The sequence below is a fragment of the Miniopterus natalensis genome, chromosome 4 (assembly GCF_054644295.1).
Source record: "Miniopterus natalensis isolate mMinNat1 chromosome 4, mMinNat1.hap1, whole genome shotgun sequence".
NCBI lineage: Eukaryota > Metazoa > Chordata > Mammalia > Chiroptera > Miniopteridae > Miniopterus > Miniopterus natalensis.
In genome coordinates this window covers 15,254,137-15,275,802 of record NC_142084.1, presented here as the reverse complement: position 1 = coordinate 15,275,802, position 21,666 = coordinate 15,254,137, and the positions used below count along the sequence as shown (strand labels likewise).

General features: G+C 56.6%; 2 protein-coding genes across 2 annotated transcripts; both read right to left on the bottom strand.

The window, feature by feature from the left end:
• Window positions 1-4,533: 4,533 nt before the first annotated feature.
• LOC107531507 (uncharacterized) lies at window positions 4,534-10,823 on the bottom strand. The gene is made up of 3 exons (XM_087815879.1): window positions 10,689-10,823; window positions 8,966-9,185; window positions 4,534-6,777 (listed from the first exon to the last, which is right to left on the bottom strand). Exons 1-3 carry the CDS (start codon window positions 10,821-10,823, stop codon window positions 6,383-6,385), a joined length of 750 nt encoding a protein of 249 aa, XP_087672005.1. The 3' UTR covers window positions 4,534-6,382.
• A 2,802-nt stretch (window positions 10,824-13,625) lies between these two features.
• PCDH1 (protocadherin 1) lies at window positions 13,626-20,515 on the bottom strand. Its single transcript, XM_087816298.1, has 2 exons — window positions 19,595-20,515; window positions 13,626-16,450 (listed from the first exon to the last, which is right to left on the bottom strand). The coding sequence occupies exons 1-2, from the start codon at window positions 20,432-20,434 to the stop codon at window positions 14,171-14,173; spliced, it is 3,120 nt and encodes a 1,039-aa protein (XP_087672424.1). The 5' UTR covers window positions 20,435-20,515; the 3' UTR covers window positions 13,626-14,170.
• Between the last annotated feature and the right edge of the window lie 1,151 nt (window positions 20,516-21,666).

Genomic DNA, 21,666 nt, shown 5'->3' with positions numbered 1-21,666 from the left:
TTTTATTTAATTTAACCAGTATTTATCCAGAAGGTTGGGAGAAGTGAGAGACCTAGGTTCCTGCCCTCAGGAAGCTTGGCATCTTAGAGGGATCAGGCCAGCTTCTTTATGGGCTCCCATCTAAGGGCCTTGGCAGCTGCAGCATCCTGCTCCTGGAGTGCTCTGTTCTTAGCTCTAAATCTTCAGGTTTCCTCAGAGAAGCTTCTGGGCCACGCTGAGTAAGGCAACCCCTTCCTCTCCCCCATGTCTAGTTATCCTCCTTCATGTCCCACTGTTTGTTTCCTTCACGGCACTTTAACACAATCTATCATTATCTCACTTGTTTGTTTATGGTCTGTCTTCTCCACTGGGATGTAAGTCCCAAGACACAGTAGAGACCATGCCTGTCTAATTTAGTGCTGTAATGCCAGCACCTGGCCCAGGTCCTGCCACATAGTAGGTGTTCAACATATGTTAAATAAAAGAGTGGACAAATTATTTCATTGAAGCCTCACAGTAATCGTCTGTGATGGTAAGCATTCGTCTCATTTTACAGATAAAGAAACCAGGGCTCAGACACCCGTCCAAGGTCATACCACTAGGAAGTGGTGCAGCCAAAGTTCAAAGGTAGGTCTCTGACTCCAGGTGGAAAGCATTCGTCTCGTTTTACAGATGAAGGAACCAGGGCTCAGACACCTGTCCAAGGTCATACCACTAGGAAGTGGTGCAGCCAAAGTTCAAAGGTAGGTCTCTGACTCCAGGTGTGGTGGAAAGCATTAGTCTCATTTTACAGATAAAGGAACAAAGGCTCGGTCACCTGTTCAAGGTCATACCCCTAGGAAGTGGTGCAGCCAGGCTTCTAAGGTAGGTCTCTGACTCCAAGTGTGATGGAAGGAGGTAGGGACCATCCTTCCTAACCTACATTGCACCAGGTTCCTCTTCCTGCCTGTCTCTAGGTGTGTCTCCACTCCCAACCCAGGCATTCCCAGAGAAACCTGGGTAGGGGAGGAAAGAGGACAATTAGAACCTGTAAAGCATGTAAATTGGACCTTTTCTGTCAGAAGCTTAGGATCCTGAAATGGCCCCTTTTGCCCTCCTTAGGCAAGACCTTCTAGTTCTGGACCAGCAAGACCTCCTGTTTCTCCCGCCTTCCTAAACTACCTCACCTTCTCCTCCTCCACCCCCGGGCCTTTGCACACACTGCTCCCTCAGCCTGCCATGTCACACTAACCCCTTTCTCAGTGGGCTGTTCCACCTGCCTTTTGAAATTCAGCTCTGGCACCGCCCCTTCAAGGAGGCCTTCTGGACTCCTACTGGAGGAAACAGTTACTCTGGCTCTGCAGCCTGAATTTACAGCTCAGGACAGGGCTGAACATATGATGTGGTCATTGTTTGCCTGTCTGCCTTTCTCATAGAGACCATGTGTCATTCTTGGGGTGTCCCAGTTCCCTGTCCTGGCTGGCACAAGGAGGGGCTCAGGAAATGTTTGTAGAACAATTGAACCAACCAGGGGCAGGATGTAATACCCAAGTCCCTTGACCTGGCATCTCTTCCAGGATTTGGCCTTAACAGAAGTTCCTTATCCCCCACTGTCTGGCCAAGTCAGGGGTTGGGATGATGTCAGGCCCTCGGTGGATTCAGTACCTCCTCTGATCTGGAGGTGAGGCCTGGAGGTCAGGGACCAGTCACGCTGGCCACTGGTAGGGGGAGGGTTGGTGATTCTGTACCTGGAAGATTAGTAGGGGGCACCAGGCTGCACACTTAGCCAGGCAGCTGACCTGACCTTGTGGATTCAGAGACAACCAGAGGGGTCATTGCTTTTCTTTCCCCACCTCCTACGCCCTACGCCAAGCTTGTGTCTCCCAACATAGAGAGGGGCCCTGGAGTGGGGGCCAGGCCCTGCGAAGCCCCGCCTATGGTAATGGATGAAGGGGCACCCGTGAACCCCGCCGTACCCGCGGCCGATCCGGGTTTACACAGAGGCTCATCCAGGATTAGTCCCTGCGCTGGCTAATCCCTGCGGCCGAACCGACCCCCGGTGTCCTGGAGCCAGGCCCATGCGGCAGCGCGGGGCAGAAGCGCTCGGCTGAGCAAGGCACTGGCAGGGGAGGGGGCAGGGGAGGGGGAGGGGAGCCCCGGAAGGCGGGGCCAGGAAACCGGCTGATCTGGTCTCTGTTCTCGGACCTCTCCCGAGCCGGTGTTTACCCGGGAGCCGGAAAGGGGAGGCCCAGGCGCTCGGCCGGAAGCTGGGGATTGGGGGTGGGGTGGGAAGGACGCAGTTGGAGAAGGGGGCTAGGGCTTTTTCGGGTCCCCAGATCGACTTCCAACCCTCGTGCCTGAGCGTGGGAGGGCGCGGCAGACCGACCGATGTCTCCCGCGCCTTCTCACCTCCAGCTCCGCAATTCCTACTCGTTACTGGGAGGGGGGGGGAAGCGGGAATGGATACGTGCTCCTGGGAAGAAGGCAGCGCGCAGCGACTCTCCCCAGCTCTACGCCCCCCCCCCCAGCCTGCGCCCCAGCTCCGGGTGGGACGGGCGTCTGCAGCGGCTCGGGCCCAGCCGACCAGCTGGGGGGCACTTAGAGGTGCACGAAGTAAATGCCCGTCCTCAGCCTGCGCCCCTGGTCCCCATCCCTGCTTGGCGCCGATCGACCTCAGCGCGGGTCGAGGTCCCTCTTCTCCCGAGCCTGTCCCCCGGCCCCCTCCAAGGCCTCTACCCGACTCAGCCCCCAGTCTCCCCGGGACGCGGGCCCGAGGGCCCGGAAGAAGCGAAGTGGGGTCCGGTTTTCACACTTTTATTGTAAAGCTTGGGAATAATTACACGGGTCTTTCATTGACAGCTCAGCAAACAAACCGGAAACGAACCGAACCGGAGGGAGTGGGGGCGGTGCCTGCGCATGCTCGCGGCGGGGGGGGTCAGAGAAAGAGAAAGACAGAAAGTGACAGAAATCATTACAAATCAACGGGATTGTGCTCGCAGCGCCAGGGGAGGGGAGGGGAGGGGACAGGAGGGGCGGGGCGGGGGCCCTTCCCGGGAGGAGCGAGGCGGTGGGAAGTGGCACTAACCAAGAGAAACACGACCCCAGTGTGGACACCTGACGCGCCCCAAACCCCCCTCCCCGACCCCACCCCCCAACACACGAGAGAGACACGGCCCCCCTCCCCACTCAGAGAACTGGAGGAGACACAGTCCCCTCCTCCCCACGGGCAGACCCACCCGCCTGGGAAACCCATGGGCGAGACACAGTCCCCCCTCCCAGAGAAGTCCCGCGTGGAGACGCCCCGAAGAGACTTTCTCATGGCCAACACAAGCCCTCCCGCCGCCAGGAGACAGCCCCCACCCAGGGAAGAAATGGCTCCAGAGGCCAGGTCCCTCAGGAGAGAGGTAACCCAGACCCCCTAGGAGAAAAGACAACTCAGAGCTGTCCAGTCTTCCCAAAGTGCTGCAGGTCAGAGACCCCCAGAGCAGAGAAGCTGGGAGGGCCAGGAACACCCCTTCCCAGACATGCTTCAGAGATCACCCCCTTCCCTGGGAAGAGAGATGGCCCAAGACTGGCATGCCTTAAGTACTCCCAGGAATCCTGGGAGGAAAACAGGCTCCCCAGAGAGCCTGGGTAGGGGGGACCCATGCTCCCGTGGTCCCCAGCGGGAATGCATGTCCCCCCAGAGACTCCCAAGGGGAGAGATGGGGACTAGGGAGCCCCCAGAGGTGAGGGATGCTCCAGAGACCCTCCCCCGGGGTGTGAGATACACTTCAGGGACCCCAGGAGAGAAATATGTCCCCATATACCCTCCCCCTACCAAGAGACGTGCTCTGAAGTAGGGGGGTGGGGGCCAACTAGGTCCCCTCTAGGAAGACACTGACTGGGTCACACTGGGTTTGAGGGGTCTCCTCTGGCCAAATGTCGCCTATTTGTACATAAAACTGTACGCGACACAAGGCATTGGGGAAGGGCTTCACAGACCTAGGACCAACAGGAGAGGTCCCCAGTGCTGTCACCCATCCCCTGCCCACCTTTGGTTTCACCTCTCAAGTGCCCAGGTGGTGACAGACTCAGCGGGCCCCAACCCCAACCAGGGGGCTAAGGGCTCTGCCTTCGCCTGTGGAAGGGCTCCTTCTCTGTGCTTCTCAGCCCTCCCAGCCAACTGGGCCACCCCTTCTTTCTGGCTTCTCCATTGTGCAAAATGCTTCTCTGCCCTTCTGCCCAGTGCTCAGGGGTCTCCAAGACCAGAGCAGGATGCCCAGGCTACCAGGGGCTTCTTGGGGAGTCCACTGACCCCAGGAATGCCTCCTGTCTGGACCACCCTCCCCACCAAGCAAATGGGCCTCATACAATCTTCTTGCCAGAATCCTGACCTCTAGGACCCAGGAGGCCACTGCCCCACCAGCCAGGCACCCCATGTTACCAACTCCATCACTATTGCACCTGCCCCGTTTGTGCAGGGGGGAGGGGCTGTCTCTTTAATAAGCCCCAGCCCACTTCCTGGGCCTCCCCCAGGGAAAGGAGCCTTTGGCCAACCCCTAGACGTGGATGCTGCCACCCCAGCTCACTCTACCCCCTGCCCTCCACAGAAGGGCTGTGTATGCTAGGGCCACCAGCCTAACAATGCTCTCCTTCCCAGCACTGTTACTCCAAGCCAAGTTAGGGGCAAGGAGCAGAGTATAGGGTGATTCTTCAGCTCCCTCGCCTTTTTGGGGTGGAGGCGGGGTCTCTGGGGTTACAGGAGTCAAGACCCCAGCAACACAGCTCCCAAAGGCACCAGACAACCCAGCAGCCTGTACCCACCCCTCCCACCCTTGGGCCGCCCCCCAAGCTTAGACTAAGTCAAGCAAGGGCCATACCCTGAGTCTCCAGCCTCCCAGCCTGGGCCCCTGGGGCGCTGGAGAGGTATGGGCCAAGGCAGTGGGGGTTTCTGGAAGGAAGAGGGACTGAGGCTTTGAGATGGCCACAGTGGGAGATGGGGGCTCTACAGGATGCCCCTCACACCCTGGCCCCCTGAGGTGAAGAAAGGAATCCCACCTCATCATGGCTGACTGGGCTTCTCTGCCCCCCAATCTCCCTACCCACTCCCCCACGGGACCCCTGACCCTGGGAAAGGGAAGCCCAACTGGAAGAAGGGGCCAGGAGCCCAGGGTGCCCTGAGGCAGCCCTTCCCACCCCGAGATCAAGGCAATGGTGGTTTTACAGGCTGACAGGTCAGTCATGGCAGGGGCTGGGGGGTGGAGGGCAAGGAGGAAGCAGGGTACAGGTCCCCCTATTGGGGGCAGCAATCAGCTACCCCTTGAGCAAACCTTCCTGCTCCCAACTCACCCAACCAGGCCAGAGGCACAGTCATCCCACCCCTGTCTAGCTGCCCCCCACAGTCTCAGGGCCCCTCTGTGATGCTCATTGGGATGTGGGAGAGCCAGCCTGAGCGGGGATCTCCCCCCAGGGCACAGCGCAACAGTTCCAAAAAAATAGAGATTTGTATTTTTTTAAAAAAAAAATTAAATAAAAGCCCAGCTCTGCTGATAGGCAAATGTTACCCCCATCCCCACCCCCACCCACTAGTTGTTTCCCTGGCCTGCACCCCCATCCCACCATGGCCCAGGGGTATTTACAACATGGAACAATAGAGGCCTGGGGTGGGGGGCACTGTGGCAGGGAGTAGGGGACACAGGGCAGGTCCCCCCCAGAGGGGTCCCCCAAGACAACACAACATCAACAAGAAAAGTTGCAAATCAGGCAGAAATGGGGACATCATTCCAAGGTCCTTATATACAGACACTGCATGACCAGCAGGGAAGGGGGGGCCCAGGTGGGACACGCATGGGCATGTGGTGGGCAGGTCAGCCCAGGGGCAGTACAGGAAGACAAGGCCTCCGCCCCACTCCCACCCCCATCCCTACCCCACCTTTGGTAACAAAAGCCCTTCCGGGAGCCCCTGGTGGTCAGGAGTTTCCTCTGGGAGTTCCCAGGGAGAGGGGGCTCCCCAGTTCAGCCCTGCTTCAGTGCTGGAATGGGGGCATCCTATCCCCGCCTTGGTCGGCCATGCGGGAAACAATGACTTAAAAGTGTGTTGCCCACCCTTGATTCCACCATCTGCCCAAAGTGAGGGGGTGCTCCCTGGAAGTCAAGGGATGGGAGCCTAGTCACCGCAGAGGAGCTCTCTTGGGCATCAGATGGGGAAGCCCCATAAAGGGGAAGAAGGGGCTCCCTGGGGGCTGGGGGCTGAAGTGAGGGGAGAGGACCTGGACCCTGCATGGGACAAAGGCCAGCGTGGTCATGAGGCCAGTACTCCCCCCCACTTGGGGCCCTGGCCAGGAATTCCACGCTGGAGGGGTCAGGAGTGGGCCCTGGACTGGGCCCGTCTGGGAGCTCGCCGGCGGCTGGACAAGGGGTTGGCCATGGGCCAGAAGGGGGCTCACAGGTAGATCTCGCGCTTGGCCGTCTGGGCAGATGCCGGTGTGGCTGCGGGTGGGAAGTCCGAGGTCTGGGTCAGGGGGATTTCCTCCAAGGTGGCCGAGTCCTTGCAGGAATCATGGCTACTGTGGGAGAAGGCACTGTAGGAGGGCAGGAGGCGCACGGGGGCCGTTTTGGTGTTCCGGTCTTCCGGGGGGCTGGGGCTGCCGGCGCCCGCAGGCTCCTGCCCTCCTCGGTCCTGGTAAGGCACGAAGGTGGAGAGTTTGAGGGCGCTGCTCTTGGTCCGGCGGCTGGGAGACGACTGGCCAGGCATCCAGCACGTGTCGGAGTGACCAAACTCGCTGCACTCCCGGGTACATGTGCCCGTCATCGCGACATCAGGCAAAGGGCGCAGGTCTACAGGAGACAGCAAGGACGGTCATCAGGTAGTGCGCCCTGCAAAGCTCTGCTCCATGGCCTCCCACTGACACCTCAGAACAGGGGCACACACCCCTTCCTGCCCACTGAGCTCAGAGGCACACACGCCTTCAAATGGACAGCCCCCCCCCATCCACCACATACTCTCGCTCTCTCACACACAATCTCTCCTTAAATAAACACATTCCTTCTGCCCTCACCCACCCTCCAGCTCTGCTCACACACACCCACCAAACCTGCCCTCAGACAGGTGCATGGACACACAGCTCATCTATACACTCCGCCATCTACCTCCAGACATGCTTAGACACCCAAATCTACCCTCCGATGGGGCAGGTGCCCCCTTCCTCACTTAAGGACTCTCTCTCTCCCCCCCCCCACCCCCCCCTCTCTCTCATACACAAACACCCACACACCTGCCCTCAGATCAGCATAGGCACACAGATCTACACTGGGCATCTCTATCCTCAGACGAATGGGGGCACATACTTTCCCTCTGAAGGCCCTCAAGCCTCACCAGGTTCCCAGCTGTCCTGGAACCACACCCCACCCCACCCCAGAGCAAGGCCAGGCTTTAAAGCCATGGGGAGGGGACAAGCTTCTGTGCGGGGAATTCACATAGAAGCACACACTCACACACCCACAAGCACACTCATGCAGCCCCTCCCCACCTCACTCCAGCCCCATACACCAACCACCACCCCTGGCCTTGCCCCGGCTCCCTGCCCAGAACACCCACAGGAACAGGAGTTGGCTGCCTGACATCAGCAGTAGCCGGTGTGGTTGCTGGGCAGCAGGGTCTCCATGGGAACGGCTAAGCCATGAGCACTTCCTGTCACAGGCCTTCACTCAGGGACAGTATCAGGTGGTGACCCCACCTCAGGGGATGTGACTGAGCAGCACTGCCTGAGGCAGGGGCTCCCCTGACACCACCCACCTCGGCTTGGCCTCCAGCCAGTGCAAGGTGAGGAGGGGATAGCTCTGTTGTTAACCCTCAGGGCACCAAGGCTCTTCAGCTCAGGGCAGAGTTGGGGGACCCCCAGTGGCACGGAGCAGAGCACGGGCCTTGGGTGGGTGGGGCTGGGTGCTGGGCCAAGTCCCCCAGACCCCAGAGTAGCTCCCACATACCTGGCACTCTGCCTCAGGGCCTGCTCCGACCAGCCGGCTCTGCGCGGGCACAAAAAGGACGAGACGGGCATGAGACAGAGCCTGGAGGGGCAGGGCGGGGGCGGGCACTCAGAGACCTGGGCCTGGGAGCTTAGGCAGGGCCCAGTGCCTCAGGGGTAGGAGAGGACCTTTTTATCTTTTCGGGGGTGCTGGGAGAGTTTGGACTGAGGGAGGGGGGAGACCCAGGGACACCTCCAAGCTAGAGAGTCTTTCCATCCCAAGGGGAGGCTTATGCACTCTGCCCCTCCATAGGCTGCTGTGGATGCCTTCACACACACACGCACACACACACACACACACACACACACACACACACACACACACACTACACCACATTCTCAAAGCATACCCACCACATAGTCCCACACTGACCTCTGCTCCCGCCAGGACCTCCCTTGTGCCATCACCCTCCAATCCTTCCCTCCCAGACAAGCCTTTCCCTTCCCAGACCTCCCCACTCCCTTTCCTCAGTCAAACCCTGTTCCTTCCCCCAAGGGGATAAAGATACCCTTCTCTGAGATCCTCAAAGCATCCAGGGTACCCTCCCTTTCCTCAAGGCCCTCTGACCCTGTTATGGGACCCTCTTTACCTCAAGGTCCCCTCAAGGTTCCATGTCCACTACCTGAGCCCTCCGGCCACCATTCCCAGGGGTCCTGTCCCCAGGGAGGCAGGATAATGTAGTGCTGAATGCAAGGCCTTTGGAGCGAAAGAAGCCTGGGTTTGAACCCCTCCCAGTGCTCACTTCCTATGTATAGTTGTGGGTAAGTGACTCACCCTCTCTGAGCCTCAGTTTCCTCCACTGTAAAGTGGGCACAATAAAGTTCTCAGGTCAGAGAGCGGCTATGAAGATTAAAGAAACATAGACCTGAAAGCACTCAGCACAGTGATTACTGCTGAGCATACAATTAGCTCAATAAATGGAGGATATTTCTAAGGTCTCATTGCCATTTCTAGCTTCTGTTTGTTCCTGGGGTGCCCCGACCATGCTGATAACCCTCACCGTTCTCGGGGTGCTCCATCTCTCCTATGCTGCCATCAGGGGTGGTACGCTCATAGTGATCCTCAGGAAGAGCCAGGGGACCAAGTCGGGGCCCTGAGGATGACTTGCTGGATGGCGTCTCAGACTCCTCCAGGCCACTGTCATAGTAGCTGTGCTGGGACGGGTCCTGCAGCTCCTGGGCCTGGCTGGTGGCGGAGAAGGTAACTCGGCGGTGAGGTAACTGCAGGGAGAGAACTTTGTCACTGTTGGCCAGCCAGGCTGCCCTATGGGACCCACCACCACACCTGGCCCCAGCCTCAGCCATCCCCAGACCTTCCAGCCCCCCTCAGCAGCAACCAAGAAGAGGCCCAGCCCCCCAGCACAGCACAGCCCCCAGAAGGCACACCCCCTAATTGAGGATTTCCCCTTAATTCTAAGACGGCTCCCAGTACAGCCAAGACCACATACTGAAAGTCCCAACACAGCATAGGCCCCAGTGTCAATATAGCCCCCAGGCCACCACAGTAAGCCTAATCCAGTACAACCACCTGTTACAGCATAGCCTCCCAGTACTGGCACAGCCTCCCTTAATTCCAGAACAGCCAACACCAGAATAGCACAATACCAGCCAAGTCCCGTGGTTCAAGCATAGCTTTTACACACTAGCAAGCCTCCAATTTCTAGTACAGCTCCCTAAAAGCAGTACAGACTCCTAATTCCAAAACAGCTCACCAATACCACAACAGTCCCCTACTTTCCAAACAGCACCCCCCGAACTCCAGCTCCTCACCTGTCTCATTGCTCTGTAACTTCCCATTGCCTCCATCGAAATGAGTTGCCAACCTCTTTCTGATCCTGTTCCTTGGCCTGGTTTGTAATGCTGTAGGCAGCCTCAGGACTCCCTGCTGAGTCCGCTCCCACTCAGCCCCCCTGTCCCCACTTCATTCCCCTCCAGAGAGGCCTGGGAGTGGAAAAAGGTGGGAGGGAAGGAAAGGGAGCCAGATAGCAAACCAGGGCACCTTGGGGGGTGGGAAAGCAGGACAATGGAAACTCCCTCACCCTCCAGATTAGGAAACAGTATTAACAGTAGAGGGCAGGGCCCAGGAGGACCTGGGCATTGGGGGAGGGGTTTGGCATCCATCAGGAGGTTAGGAAGGCTGTCCTCAAATAGACTCCTTCTAGGAAACAGGAAGTTTCTGCGAAGGACTGTGGGCTTGGTGGAGCCAGACTTAGAAGCTTGGACTGCGGTGGGGGGAGTGGAAACTGTGACAGGCTGCTCCCAGCCGGCAGTCTTATCTGCCTGCCACAGGTTAACGATCACCCCAGGAACCTGGCAACCTCAGCTTGGCACTTGGCACAACCAGACAGTCACCCAAACACCCACCTAGGACCGCCACCAGTTTTCCTGCCAACCAGAAATTAAGAGTTGTGGAGGGCACAGAGCCAGGGCCCCTGGAGGGCAGCGGTGGGAGCCGCCCAGGCCCAGGGCCTTGCCCATGAGTTTCCAGGCTCCCTCCGATCCTCTAAGACTTTTTCAGTGCTTTGTCTTTCCTCTAAAACCCACAATAGGTTTTCAAGACGGCCAGAACAGGTGGTTCCGGGATTGCAGACCCATCCTCCGGATACCCCACATAATCTCCATCCCATTCCAGGCAGCTGGGGTGGGGGAGGCTGTCAGGACAAGGAGCTCTGGAGCTGATGGGAAGGCAGCCCAGAACTGCCTTTCCATTCTTGGCTCCCACACCGTCTTCAGGAAGAGGCCACCCTTCTTGGGATCCATGTTGTGATTCAAAACACTGAAGGATCTGGGTGATGACAAGACAACAAGGTCCCCAAAATTGACCTGGTCATTTGGGGCTGAGGGGTCATACAGGAGCATCGTCCACCTGGAATTGGAGTGGACAAGCTCCAGGAGGGGTCTGGGAAGCACTGGGCAGTCTGCTTGTTAGGCGCTTCCCTTTCCTCCCTCTCTGCAGAACCCGCACCTGGTAATCTAAGGCTTCAGTCCTGCACATCACCTGGTAGCTTTTTTCCTGATTCTTTTCTGTAAAATGGAGGGTTGGTTCATCCTCAACACCAAATGTTTCCTTTAATTCTCTACTATTAAATCCTAAAAAGCCTATATCCAAAAACTCTCTCAAACTCTAGCCCTGAAGTTCTGTACACTTGCTGGATATTTCCAGTTGGCCGTCTGTACTGTCCCTTCAGATATGTCTGAAATCAAATTCTTTTTCTTCAATCAGCTTCCGCATGGGCAATGATCTCATCACTATCTGCTCACCCAGACTGAGAGGATGATGTCTATCTACTTGGGATCCTGATAGCTGTCCCCTTGTTCCCCACCCCTACCCCATATTTAATCATCCCTTGAGTCCTATGGGTCTTTTCTCCTTAAGTCCAGCCAAATGCATCCATCCATCATCCCCACTGCCACCATCTTAGCTCAGACCATAGACTTCCAATCCTGTACCTTCCCTCCTACTCCCTTTAAGTCCACCACACACTCCGGTGAACTTTGTAAAACTCAGTTCATCCAACTCATGAGCTCTCTGTGGCTCCCATTTCCTCTTAAGAAACTTTTGGCAAGGCACCCGTGTCCTCTACAACCTCTAGTTCTTCCAGTTTCATCCCTCAGCTCTCTCCTACACCCTCCGCTCCAGCCAGAATACTCACTCCCCTTTTTGCCCTCTCCCTGTCCCCAACTTGGTCACACTCACTCCTGACTCAGGACTGGCTCACAGGGTGAAACCTCCTGCCCAACTCCTACTTATTGAGTTTCACATTCTCCTTCCATGAGCCCGCTCCATGTCCTACGCAGGTCTTCCCGCACTGTGCTCCTCAAAGAAAGGGAGAGGGCACTGTGGTCAAATGAATTTGGAAAACCCAGAGTTATAGAGTTTAACAGGTACCCCCTTTCTTGCAGGCTTCGCAGAGCCTTTAATAGGATGTGATTGTGCAGTTCTTACTGCCAAAACTAACTTGATCATAGAAGCCCTTTTTTATCGCGTAATGGTTAACAGCAGACTCTGGAAGTTGGATTTCATGATGCTTTGTGCTTGAATTCTGACTTCATCACTAACTAGTTATCACTTCTGTAAAATGAGCATTATAATGACTTACGTCACCAAGAGTTACGAGCACTGAATGAGCTAATTCACATAAAGTGCTTAGCGTGGTACATTGCACCTAGTAAAAACTAAAAAAAAAAAAGGAAGCAAGTAGTAGCAGAAGTAGTCCTGGGACAAGTTGGGAAATTTGTACTTTGGCACTTCTCACTCGACGCTTGATTCTCAATTGCCTCATCTCACTAGTACATCTTGCACAAATGCGACCACTTAGCCTCGGGGTCTAGTGCCATCTGAGCACACAGCAGGAACTCAGCCTTTGTGTTTTGGTGATGACAATGGTGTTGCAGTTTGGTTGAGTCTGAATGTTGGGAGGTTTGCAATGTAGCTCCACCCACGGTTTGGACTGAAGCCAAGTCAGGGACAACCCCTCAGACTCTGGGAAAGAAATGGGATGAAGGAGCTAAAGGAACAGAAGGAAGAGCTGATAGCAGCAAGGTAGGAACAAAAGAGAAAGAATGACTGGTCAGGAGTTGCTGGAGGTCACCCAAGAGATGCTAATTTGTCCAGGAGAAATGAGATAAAACTAGATTTCACATCCCCACACCCCGCTCCTCCAAAGCCCCCAGGAGTTTTTACTTTGGGGCTACCCCCTAGGACATAGGTGAGTTTGTGGATGGAATCAAAATAGAGAACTGGCGCCTTGGACCTCCTGAGACTGTCTCAAGCCTCTTCAGTTGCCGTGGAGACAGGCTGCCTCTGGCCTCAGAGACTCACCCAGGACCTGAGGTCCCTCACCCAGACTTTAGCCTCCCTCCCCCTAAGGCACAGCTCAGGAATACCCAAGAGAGCAAGAAGTGAGAGATGGAGAGAGAGAGAGTGAGAGCCAGCAACCCAGGTGGCCAGAGCAAGGAGCTGAAGGAAGGGAAGGGAGCCGGCAGGACTGGGATGCCTCTGCCCAGTCAGCAGGGAACACCTTAAAAGTGTTGATACAGTGCAGGTCAATTCAAAGGACTTAAGGATTCCCTCCCCTTTCTCTGGGCCCTCCCTGCGGGCAGCCCAAGATGGTGATCATGGTGGGGACACACAGGGCAGGGCCAGCTAATTGCTGGGTGTTGAGTGGTATTGGGATAAAGAGGCTGGGAAAGGGACTTGGGAAGATCTTGACCTGAGGGGAGGTGGCTGCTATAATCAAGAGGTTATCTGCCTTCGCCTGAGACAGGCAGGCTGCACTCCACCCCCGCCAGGTGCTCTGGTCTGAGTCCTGTCCGAGACTGCCCAACCTGGGCAGATTGGCAAGGCCAAGCACTAAGGACCTGGGTGCATCCCCACCTGCCCTCTCTTGGTGAAGTGTCATTCCTAAGGAGAAGGCCTCACAAGTGTGGGGTAAGGGGACAGGCTACCTGGAAGGGCACTTTCCCCAGGACATGGACATGGACATGGGGTAGATAGGAAGACGGTAAATTAAGATAGGGTTGGAGTGGAGGGGCAGCTCTAGGATGTGAGAAGGGGCAGAAAGAAGGGATGGGAAAATTGGGTCAGGACCTAAGAGCAAAGGGCTGTTTCCAGTCTCTCTCAATCCTTCTCTCAGTTCCAGGAAAATAAGAAACCAAAACTCCAAAAATAGAGAACTTTATTGTCAAAGATAAGTGTTTGGGATCGGGGCCGGGAAACTGGGGCCCGGCCCAAGGAACCTGGGGTGGGGAAGAGGGTGACACACAGTACACATAGAAGGCACAAATGGGGAGGCCCCCCCCCGACAGAGTCCCCACCCAGTTACCCACCAGGCCCAGGACTCCCATTTCCCTTTAGAGAAGCACCATGGCTGGTCTCAGATGGAGACCCAGGTTTGGAGTAGACTTTTCCACTTCCCTCTCCCCTTCTGCCTCCAAACACCTGCTCACCTGCTCATCAGCCCCCACCTGCAAGACCCAGCAGCTGGTCCAGTGTCCAGGGATTTCACATGTCACAGGCCTCTCCCAGTGGGGAGGGGACAGGAGGAGATCACACCATCCCTCCATTTTCACTGCCTAACCTTCCATGTCTGGGTGAGGCAACCAGGACCCCAGCATCCCCAGATCTTTGGTCCTACCTCCCACCGCTGGCTTGGGCCAGCACCCCCATGGGCCAGTGAGCACATACGCCCAACACACCTGTTCTGTCACTCCCACACCTCAGTCCAGATGGCCCCGTGGTAGGGGTGGGGTGGGGGCCGGGGTGTGCTGAGCTGCAAGGGCTGGCCTACCTGCTTGCTGGGGTATTTGGGGGGATTGGTGCGGTAGCTGTAGTCGGAGTACTGCTCAGAGCCTGTGGACGTGGTGTCCCCAGTGCCCACAAATGTGTTTGCAGGCGGCAGGTCCTGCACCACTTGGTGCTTCTTGGATGCTGAGGGTGACTGGGGCTGCAGCTGGATAGAAGGCAGTGGGGAGTTAGAGCGGTAGTGGCGGCCCAGGTCAGGGCTGCCTGGTGGGTAGTTGAGGGGCAGGTGGATGCGGGGGCTGTCCCCAGGGGCATCGCTCATCAGGTTGAACTTGAGGGACTTCTGCAGCCCAGCCTCGTCCTCATCTTCCACTGGCTTCACAGGCTTCGGGGACTTGCTCTTCTTGCCCTTGCTTTTGTTTCCCTTGGAGGCTTTGCCACTGGGCTTGGGGGCATACAGGTCCTTGGTCTCCTTCTTACCAGCCTGGTAGCCACTCTTGGCCTCCCGCTGCCGGCAGTAGCGCACGAGCACCGCCAGGGCGATGAGCAAGGCCACAGCCACCACGCCAGCCACCACGCCAAAGAGGATGTTGCCGCGCTGCTTGGAGCGCTCATATTCTGGATCCCCAGCAATGTCGATGTCCAGTGGCGTATCCAGGCTGTGGCCCAACAGGGTTTCTAGCAGCGTGCGGTTGGACAGGGTCTCATTGACATAAAGGTGGACCAGGGCTGTGCCATAGCGTGGGGGCTTGCCACGGTCACTGACCTTCACCACCAGACGGTGCAGCCCATGGTGGCGCCGCTCAATCTCCTTCTCCAGGGTGATGGCGCCCGAATGTGACCCAATCTGGAACAGTCCGTAAGGGTTGCCACCGGCAATGCTATAGGTCAGCTCAGCATTGATACCAGAGTCAATGTCCTCAGCTGTCACCTGGCTGACCGTCTCGCCAAGACGTGTCTGAGGGGTCAGTAGCCGGTGGGAGGTGTTGGAAGGGGCGGTGATAAAGGGCGCGTTGTCATTCTCATCCAGCACATTGATAGTGACGCCAACGTAAGCTGAGCGAGGTGGGACGCCGCCATCCACCGCCTTCAGCTGGAAGGTGTAGGTGCTTTGCTGCTCCCGATCAAAGCTCAGGCTGGAGAGGATGGTGCCTGTCCCGTTCTGGATAACAAAGTCACCGTTGTCCTGCTCCACTGTGAGCTGCACTCGGGCATTCTCCCCCTTGTCCCCATCAATGACAGTCACCATGCCTACCGGACTCAGTGCTGGCATGTTCTCCATCACCGAGAAGTTATAGCCACTCAGCATAAACTTGGGGTCATTGTCATTGCAGTCCAGCACGTTGACGAGGACGGTGGCTGTGCCCTGGAGGCTGGGGCTGCCCCGGTCGGCTGCCACCACCTTCAACTCGTAGTTTTCCCGCTGTTCCCGATCAAGGGATGTCTTTACCCGGATCTCTCCAGTCTCAGGTGAAATGGTGAAGAGGCCCTTGGCAGCTGGCTCAGGCTCCAGGGAGTAAACCAGCTCAGCATTGGAGCCCGAGTCGGCGTCACTGGCAGTGACCTCAGCCACCACTTCACCCGGCTTGTTGTTTTCCGGGAAGGAGACCTCTGTGACGCTCTGGGTGAAGACAGGTGCATTGTCATTGACATCCACCACTTGCACCTTGAGGGAGTTGGTGCTAGAGAGGGGGGGGTTGCCAGAGTCCACAGCCACAATCTCAATGGTGTAGTCTTTGACTTTCTCGTAGTCGAGGGGGGTGGTGGTCTGCAGGAAGTACTTCTTCTTGCTGTCACTTCCCGTCTCACTGGCCTGACGTAGCTGGAAGGGCACGTCACCTGCTACCACACAGGTGACAGCTGCATTCTCTCCCTCATCTCGGTCAGATACCTGCACCAGGGCCACAGCTGTCTCCTCTGCCACGTCCTCTGAGATGTTAGCCATCCCATCTTGATGGGTCACCAGTCCTATGCCCCGGATCTCAATGGTGGGAGCGTTGTCGTTCATGTCCTTCACAGTCACCACCACCTGGGCACGGGCGCTCTTGGGGTTGGTGCCTCGGTCCTTGGCAAGCACTGAGAAGCGCAGGGTACTTAGGTCCTCACGGTCCACGGGGCCCTGCACAGTGATAAGTCCAGTGTTCCTGTCCAGTCGCAAAAGACGCCTCACAACTTCGGGTGCCTGGTGGAACATGTAGTCGATCTCTGCGTTGGCACCTTGGTCTGAGTCATTGGCCTTCACCTACAAAGCAGGGGAGAAAACCAAGGAAAATAGGGATGGGTTAGTCAGAATAGCAAATTAAGGTGCACTCACTGCCCGAGCTGCTTTGGCTCAGTGGTTAGAGCGTCAGCCTGCGGACTGAAGGGTCCCGGGTTCAATTCCGGCCAAGGGCATGTGCCTCAGTTGCAGGCTCGATCCCCGGCCCAGGTTGGGGTGCTTGCGGGAGGCAACTAATCGATGTCTCTCTCTCACATCGATGCTTCTCTCTCTCTTTCTCTGCCCCTTCCACTCTCTCTGAAAAGCAACTGTGGGGGGGGGGGGGGGAGATGCATGCGCTGCCTTTCAAACGAGCACGCAGACATGACTGATCTAACACGGCACCCTTCCCAAAAGCAGCGGGTGTGCTGCCCTTTCCCCAGTGCGGACGCTCTCGCACATACTCCTGATCTAGCTCCTACAGAGCACAGACGCAGCCTGCAACTGCTCCACAGTGCTACAGCAACTACTAGAGAGGGTAGAGTTAAGTTCTACTTATCATTGCCGCACTGATCTGCCCAAATATGGGAAGGAGGACCCAACTGTCCAGCCAGTACAGCCCTTCCACCCGATTAAACTGGCCTTCAACCCTTCTGCAGAGCTGGAAAGGTGTGAGCAGTAGAGACGGTGCATGTGGATGACATATGCTCTATGATATGCATGCATACATATATACACGTGATTACGTGTGATTGTGGAAGGTATATGTGTTTGCGCACATGAGTGGAGACTCACATGTCCACCTGGAGGACACAGGTGGGGGGATTTCTTTTGAAAGCATCCAGGTAGGTATATGGGTCAGAGGGAGCTGGCCAGGCCACTGTTCTGTCAAACCAGGGAAACCTGTTTCAGCAGCTTCTTCCCCTCCCACTGGGCTGGTGCTGGCTGGGCACCAACTTGAGGAATCCAGCAGAGCCTGCAGCCAGGAGGGAGGGGTTGGTGCAGGCCACAGAGCCTGCTGGCAGCAGGCTGGGCTCCCAGCATCAAACAATGAACCGTCTGTCCCTTTGCATCGGGCACGCCCTCCCATGCCAACACTGACGCACACTCTATACAAACATGGGGGCAACAGGAACCTGGTTGAAACGGCCATGAGGTAGGTACTACAGAATGTGATGACAGGTGGGGTGGGGGAGTAGGGGACAGACACAACTTGGCAGAGCTCTGGGGAGCAGATTAGAAAGGTTCTAGGTTCAAATCTGAGCTCTACCACTTCCCAACTATGTGACCTTGGGCCAATTATTTAATCTCCCCAAGCCTCAGTCTACAAATGTATAAAATGGGGATAACAATAGAACCAATTTTATGGGGTTGTGGTGAGAATTAAACACAATAATATGTGCAAGTGGCCAACACTGCCTGGCACATGGCAAGTGCTCCCTAAATAGCATTGATCCCTCTTTTAGTCCATCCATCCAGCCTCCTATCTGTCCATCTCTGAAAATCAGGGCTAACACAGGGCTGGGCACTGCAACTAATGGGCCCTCAAGCCACTGCTAGTCTCTTCTCCTTCCTCCCAGGACTTTTTCGACAGTGGAGACCCCTGGACATGAATTCCCAGCTACCCTGGTCTCTGCTCACCCCTGTGAGCCAAACTCTCACCTCTCTGAAATCCAAACAGTTTCTCCTCACCCCTCAATCCACACACCCCCATCTTTCTATCTGTCCCCGACATTTTCATTATCATTCCCACTGTCACCCAGTCTCTAGATTGGTCACCTGGCTTCTTATCTGCCTCTCTTGACATTTTACCTCCCTTTGTCCGTCTAGGACTCGACTTTGGTCTCTCTTTCCCACTGTTGGTTCTTTCCCACCCTCTCTCTGCTGCCCTGTCTACCTCTCGGCTTGTCTCTGCCCCACTCTGCTGCGTCACCCACTGGGAGGGGTGTTAGCTGCTACACACACATAGGCTATGAAGCCAGACTGTTGGACATGGCCAAGGTGGGATCTGAAAATATAGGCTGGATGATATCAGGCAAGTTTCCTAATCTCTACGAACTGTTTCCCATCTGTAAAATGGGGGTAATGCTTACCTTGTACTGTGGGGATTAAATGATATAATACACATAATGTGTTTAGAGCAGTCCTGGCACCTAGGCTATTATTATTCACCATCCCCGACTGTCTGTCTCCCTTTTCTTTCTCAGTCTCTCTTCTATAGGTTCCAGTCCACCAGCCTCTAAAAAAAAGGGTGGAGACTCCTCCCTGTGCCCCACTTCAGGTTGAGGACATAGGATGAAGGCTTTCCTAGGGCGGGTAACGGTGTCCAAGGCATGCCAAGCCCTCCTCAGCTCCCTCACATCAAAGACAGACAGCTTCAGCCCATGGGGAAGGAGAAAAGAGCTGGGGCTGGCAGGAGGCCAGGGCTGAGATGACAGTGGGAGATACGCCCACCTGTCTGCAGGGACGCTTTCTCTGCTCTCTCCCAGGCCTGGGCCCTACCAAGCTGCCCAGCCCCTGGGGCAGTTCCCATGGAGAGGGGTGCTGAGAACGTCAGCAGAGGCAACCAAACCCCCCGCTGTGCCAAGCACCCCATATCCATGGGCGCCCGTGCCTAGTGGGAGAAGCTGGCATAAACACATCCGAGTAGTTTTCTAGAATTCTGTGGACACGCCTGGCTAAAATGATCTCATCTGTCAAGGAGGGGGACCAAGTAAAGCTCTGTCCTCCAGCTTCAGCAAAATCTCACATCTAAAGGGCCCCGGTTGGGAAGATACTCTCCTCTCTGGGGAGATTCTACTTGGATAAAAGGTGACTCCCTTGTTCCAGCTCGGCTCACATGCCGGGGTGGGGGGGGATCAATTGACTTGGGAGGGGGTTTTACTTCTCAGAGATTTCTCAAAGTTGAATCTGCCTTGGGAATGGGGGAATTACCAGTCACATGCTATGTCACTGTCAAATGAAGTAGCTTGAAAAAGGAAAGTAATATCACCTGCTAGGGTGGGGTGGGGCTTGTGGGAAGGTCTCACCCGGCTGGGGCTGGGGCTGGGGCTGGGGCTGGGGCCCAGAGGTCTTGCCACAATATCCTGGCGGTTTTCCCCCTAAGTGAAGGGAATTCTCACCAGCTTAGGGTGGGCTCCCATTTCTAAAGGTGGGTCACCCTGATAGTGAGGTAAAGGAGACTCTCACCTGGATGACCGAGTGGCCTATTGGGCTGTTCTCGGACAGCTCAGCCTCGTAGGACGGTCGCTCAAATTTGGGGGCGTTGTCATTGGTGTCAAGCACAGTGACACGCAGCAGGGCACTGCTGGCCCGTGGGGGGCTGCCACCATCCTGCACCTTGATGGTGAGGTCATAGGAGTCCCAGCGCTCCCGGTCCAGGTTGCCCATCACGATGAGCTGTGGCTGTTTCCCGTCCTGGTCCTCTGCCACCTGCAGTCCAAATAGCTCCTGGGCCTCAGGTCCGGCCTGCAGCTCATAGGACGCCACACCATTGGGGCCAGCATCACGGTCTGAAGCCACTGGGATGGGGAAGAGTGAGCCAATGTTGGTGTTCTCAGGGATGGGCAGCGGGATGACCGGTAAGGCGAAGTTGGGTGTGTTGTCATTGATGTCCTGTACTTCTATCTGGCCCTCGAGCAGCCGGGGACTGCCATTCTGCATGAGGTCCGTGATAGACACCTCGAACTCCAGGATGCAGGGCTCACCAGGGAGCTGGTTTTGGCATTCACGGAGCCCCTCGCGGTCGATGGAGGTCTCGGTGGTGAATATGTCACCTGTCTTGCCATCCACCCGCAGGTACGGGGCGCCTACCTCTAGTTTGTACAGGTGGCCCACGTCTGGAAAACCATAGTCAGCTGCGAGGCTCCCAATGAGGGTGTTGGGTGGCTGTTCTTCCGGCACCTTGTACACCACCTGGGTGGCGTGGCCTGGGGATGGAGCCAGCAGGAGTAGCAGCAGTGCCAGCAGCAACAGGGGCATCGGCAACCGTTGCCCCCCAGGGCCTGGGCTGGGCCTCAGGGGCCCCATCCTGGCGGGCTCCAGAATCAGGAGGGCTGCAAGGGGAAGAGGCAAAACAGGCAGTCAGCTAAGAGGAGGAATTTGGCCCTGCCGGCCGGCCAGAGCCAGCCCCTCCCTCTCCCTCTCCCACCTACACACTACTCTCCAATAAGGAGAGCTCAGCTCAGCACAGAACCCTGATTCCAGACCCCAGAACCCTGAGTCTCACCCACACCACAGCTGGGTGTAGCAGTGGTGTCTGCCCCAGCTGGAGGAGCCGGTAAGGGACCTGGAACAGGTCTAGAGCAGTTCCCGCCCATGGAACGCCCTGACCCACCTGACTCTCCCTCCTTCCCGCCCTGCTCTCTACTCAGTGCTTTGCCCAACGCCGCCTTCTCACCAGCATCCTGCCTTAGTCACCCATGGTAATTACCCTGATACTGAGATAGAGAGAGACGGCTAGTGGAAGGGTGAGGCCTCAAGCCCCCCCCCAACACAGTAAGAGACACACAGGCACCCCTTACTCCCCAGACCCTGGATCATTACTGCCCACACTGAGGGCCACTCGTTGGCTGGAGGGGATGACATCTCGTTTCTCTCCCGAGATGCCAAGTCAGTGTATGTGTATGAGGTATGTCATCTCAAATCCATGTCTGACAAAAATCACCCACTCCCATGAAGGGCCAACTTGAACTGGGCACCAATCAAGGCCTGAAAACAGTTAAGAGCTGAGGAGTAAGTGTTAGCCCTCCCCAAACTGCCTCCCCAAGACACACATGCCCCTGAGTACCCACGCGTGGGTACACATACAGTTCCCAGGGTTCCTCCCCTTCCCTGTCTGCCTGCCGCTGGGGGGTGGGAGGGAAGACGCCACAGATGTCTGGAAGATACTAAAGGTCAAGATTGGGGTCAGGGCTGTGGTTTGAACTGACTAGCCCTGGAATTGGAACTGGAAGCTGCCCTGGCCTGTCCTTAGCGACAGGGAGCCCAGCAGGTCTAACTGGGACAGAGGTGCCAATGACACCACCAGCCTTTCCCTGATCACACACCCCTCCCCTGCTCTCAGTCTCTCAATAAGAACATCTGGCTTTATTTGATCCCGGTCCTGGCAAACATCTGGTCTCTATTTCACACCTGGCCCCTCCCCACCTTAACAGGGCCAGTCCCATCTCTCCCTGCCCACCCCCAAATCCTTCCAATCAGTCCTGTATGCCTTAGCCAACTGCAAGCGGCACCCCCACCACAATGACCCATTTCTTCAG

What these genes read in the sequence shown, in the direction of transcription:
- PCDH1 (XM_087816298.1), bottom strand. Translation starts at nt 20,434, where the DNA reads ATGGGGCCCCTGAGGCCCAGCCCAGGCCCTGGGGGGCAACGGTTGCCG. An exon ending in TAGGCCACTCGGTCATCCAG is followed by an intron (nt 16,451 to 19,594) that starts GTGAGAGTCTCC and finishes CCTGCTTTGTAG; the next exon opens with GTGAAGGCCAATGACTCAGA.
- LOC107531507 (XM_087815879.1), bottom strand. Translation starts at nt 10,823, where the DNA reads ATGCTCCTGTATGACCCCTCAGCCCCAAATGACCAGGTCAATTTTGGG. An exon ending in GTGGCCTCTTCCTGAAGACG is followed by an intron (nt 9,186 to 10,688) that starts GTGTGGGAGCCA and finishes CTCTCCCTGCAG; the next exon opens with TTACCTCACCGCCGAGTTAC. An exon ending in GATGGAGCACCCCGAGAACG is followed by an intron (nt 6,778 to 8,965) that starts GTGAGGGTTATC and finishes TGTCTCCTGTAG; the next exon opens with ACCTGCGCCCTTTGCCTGAT.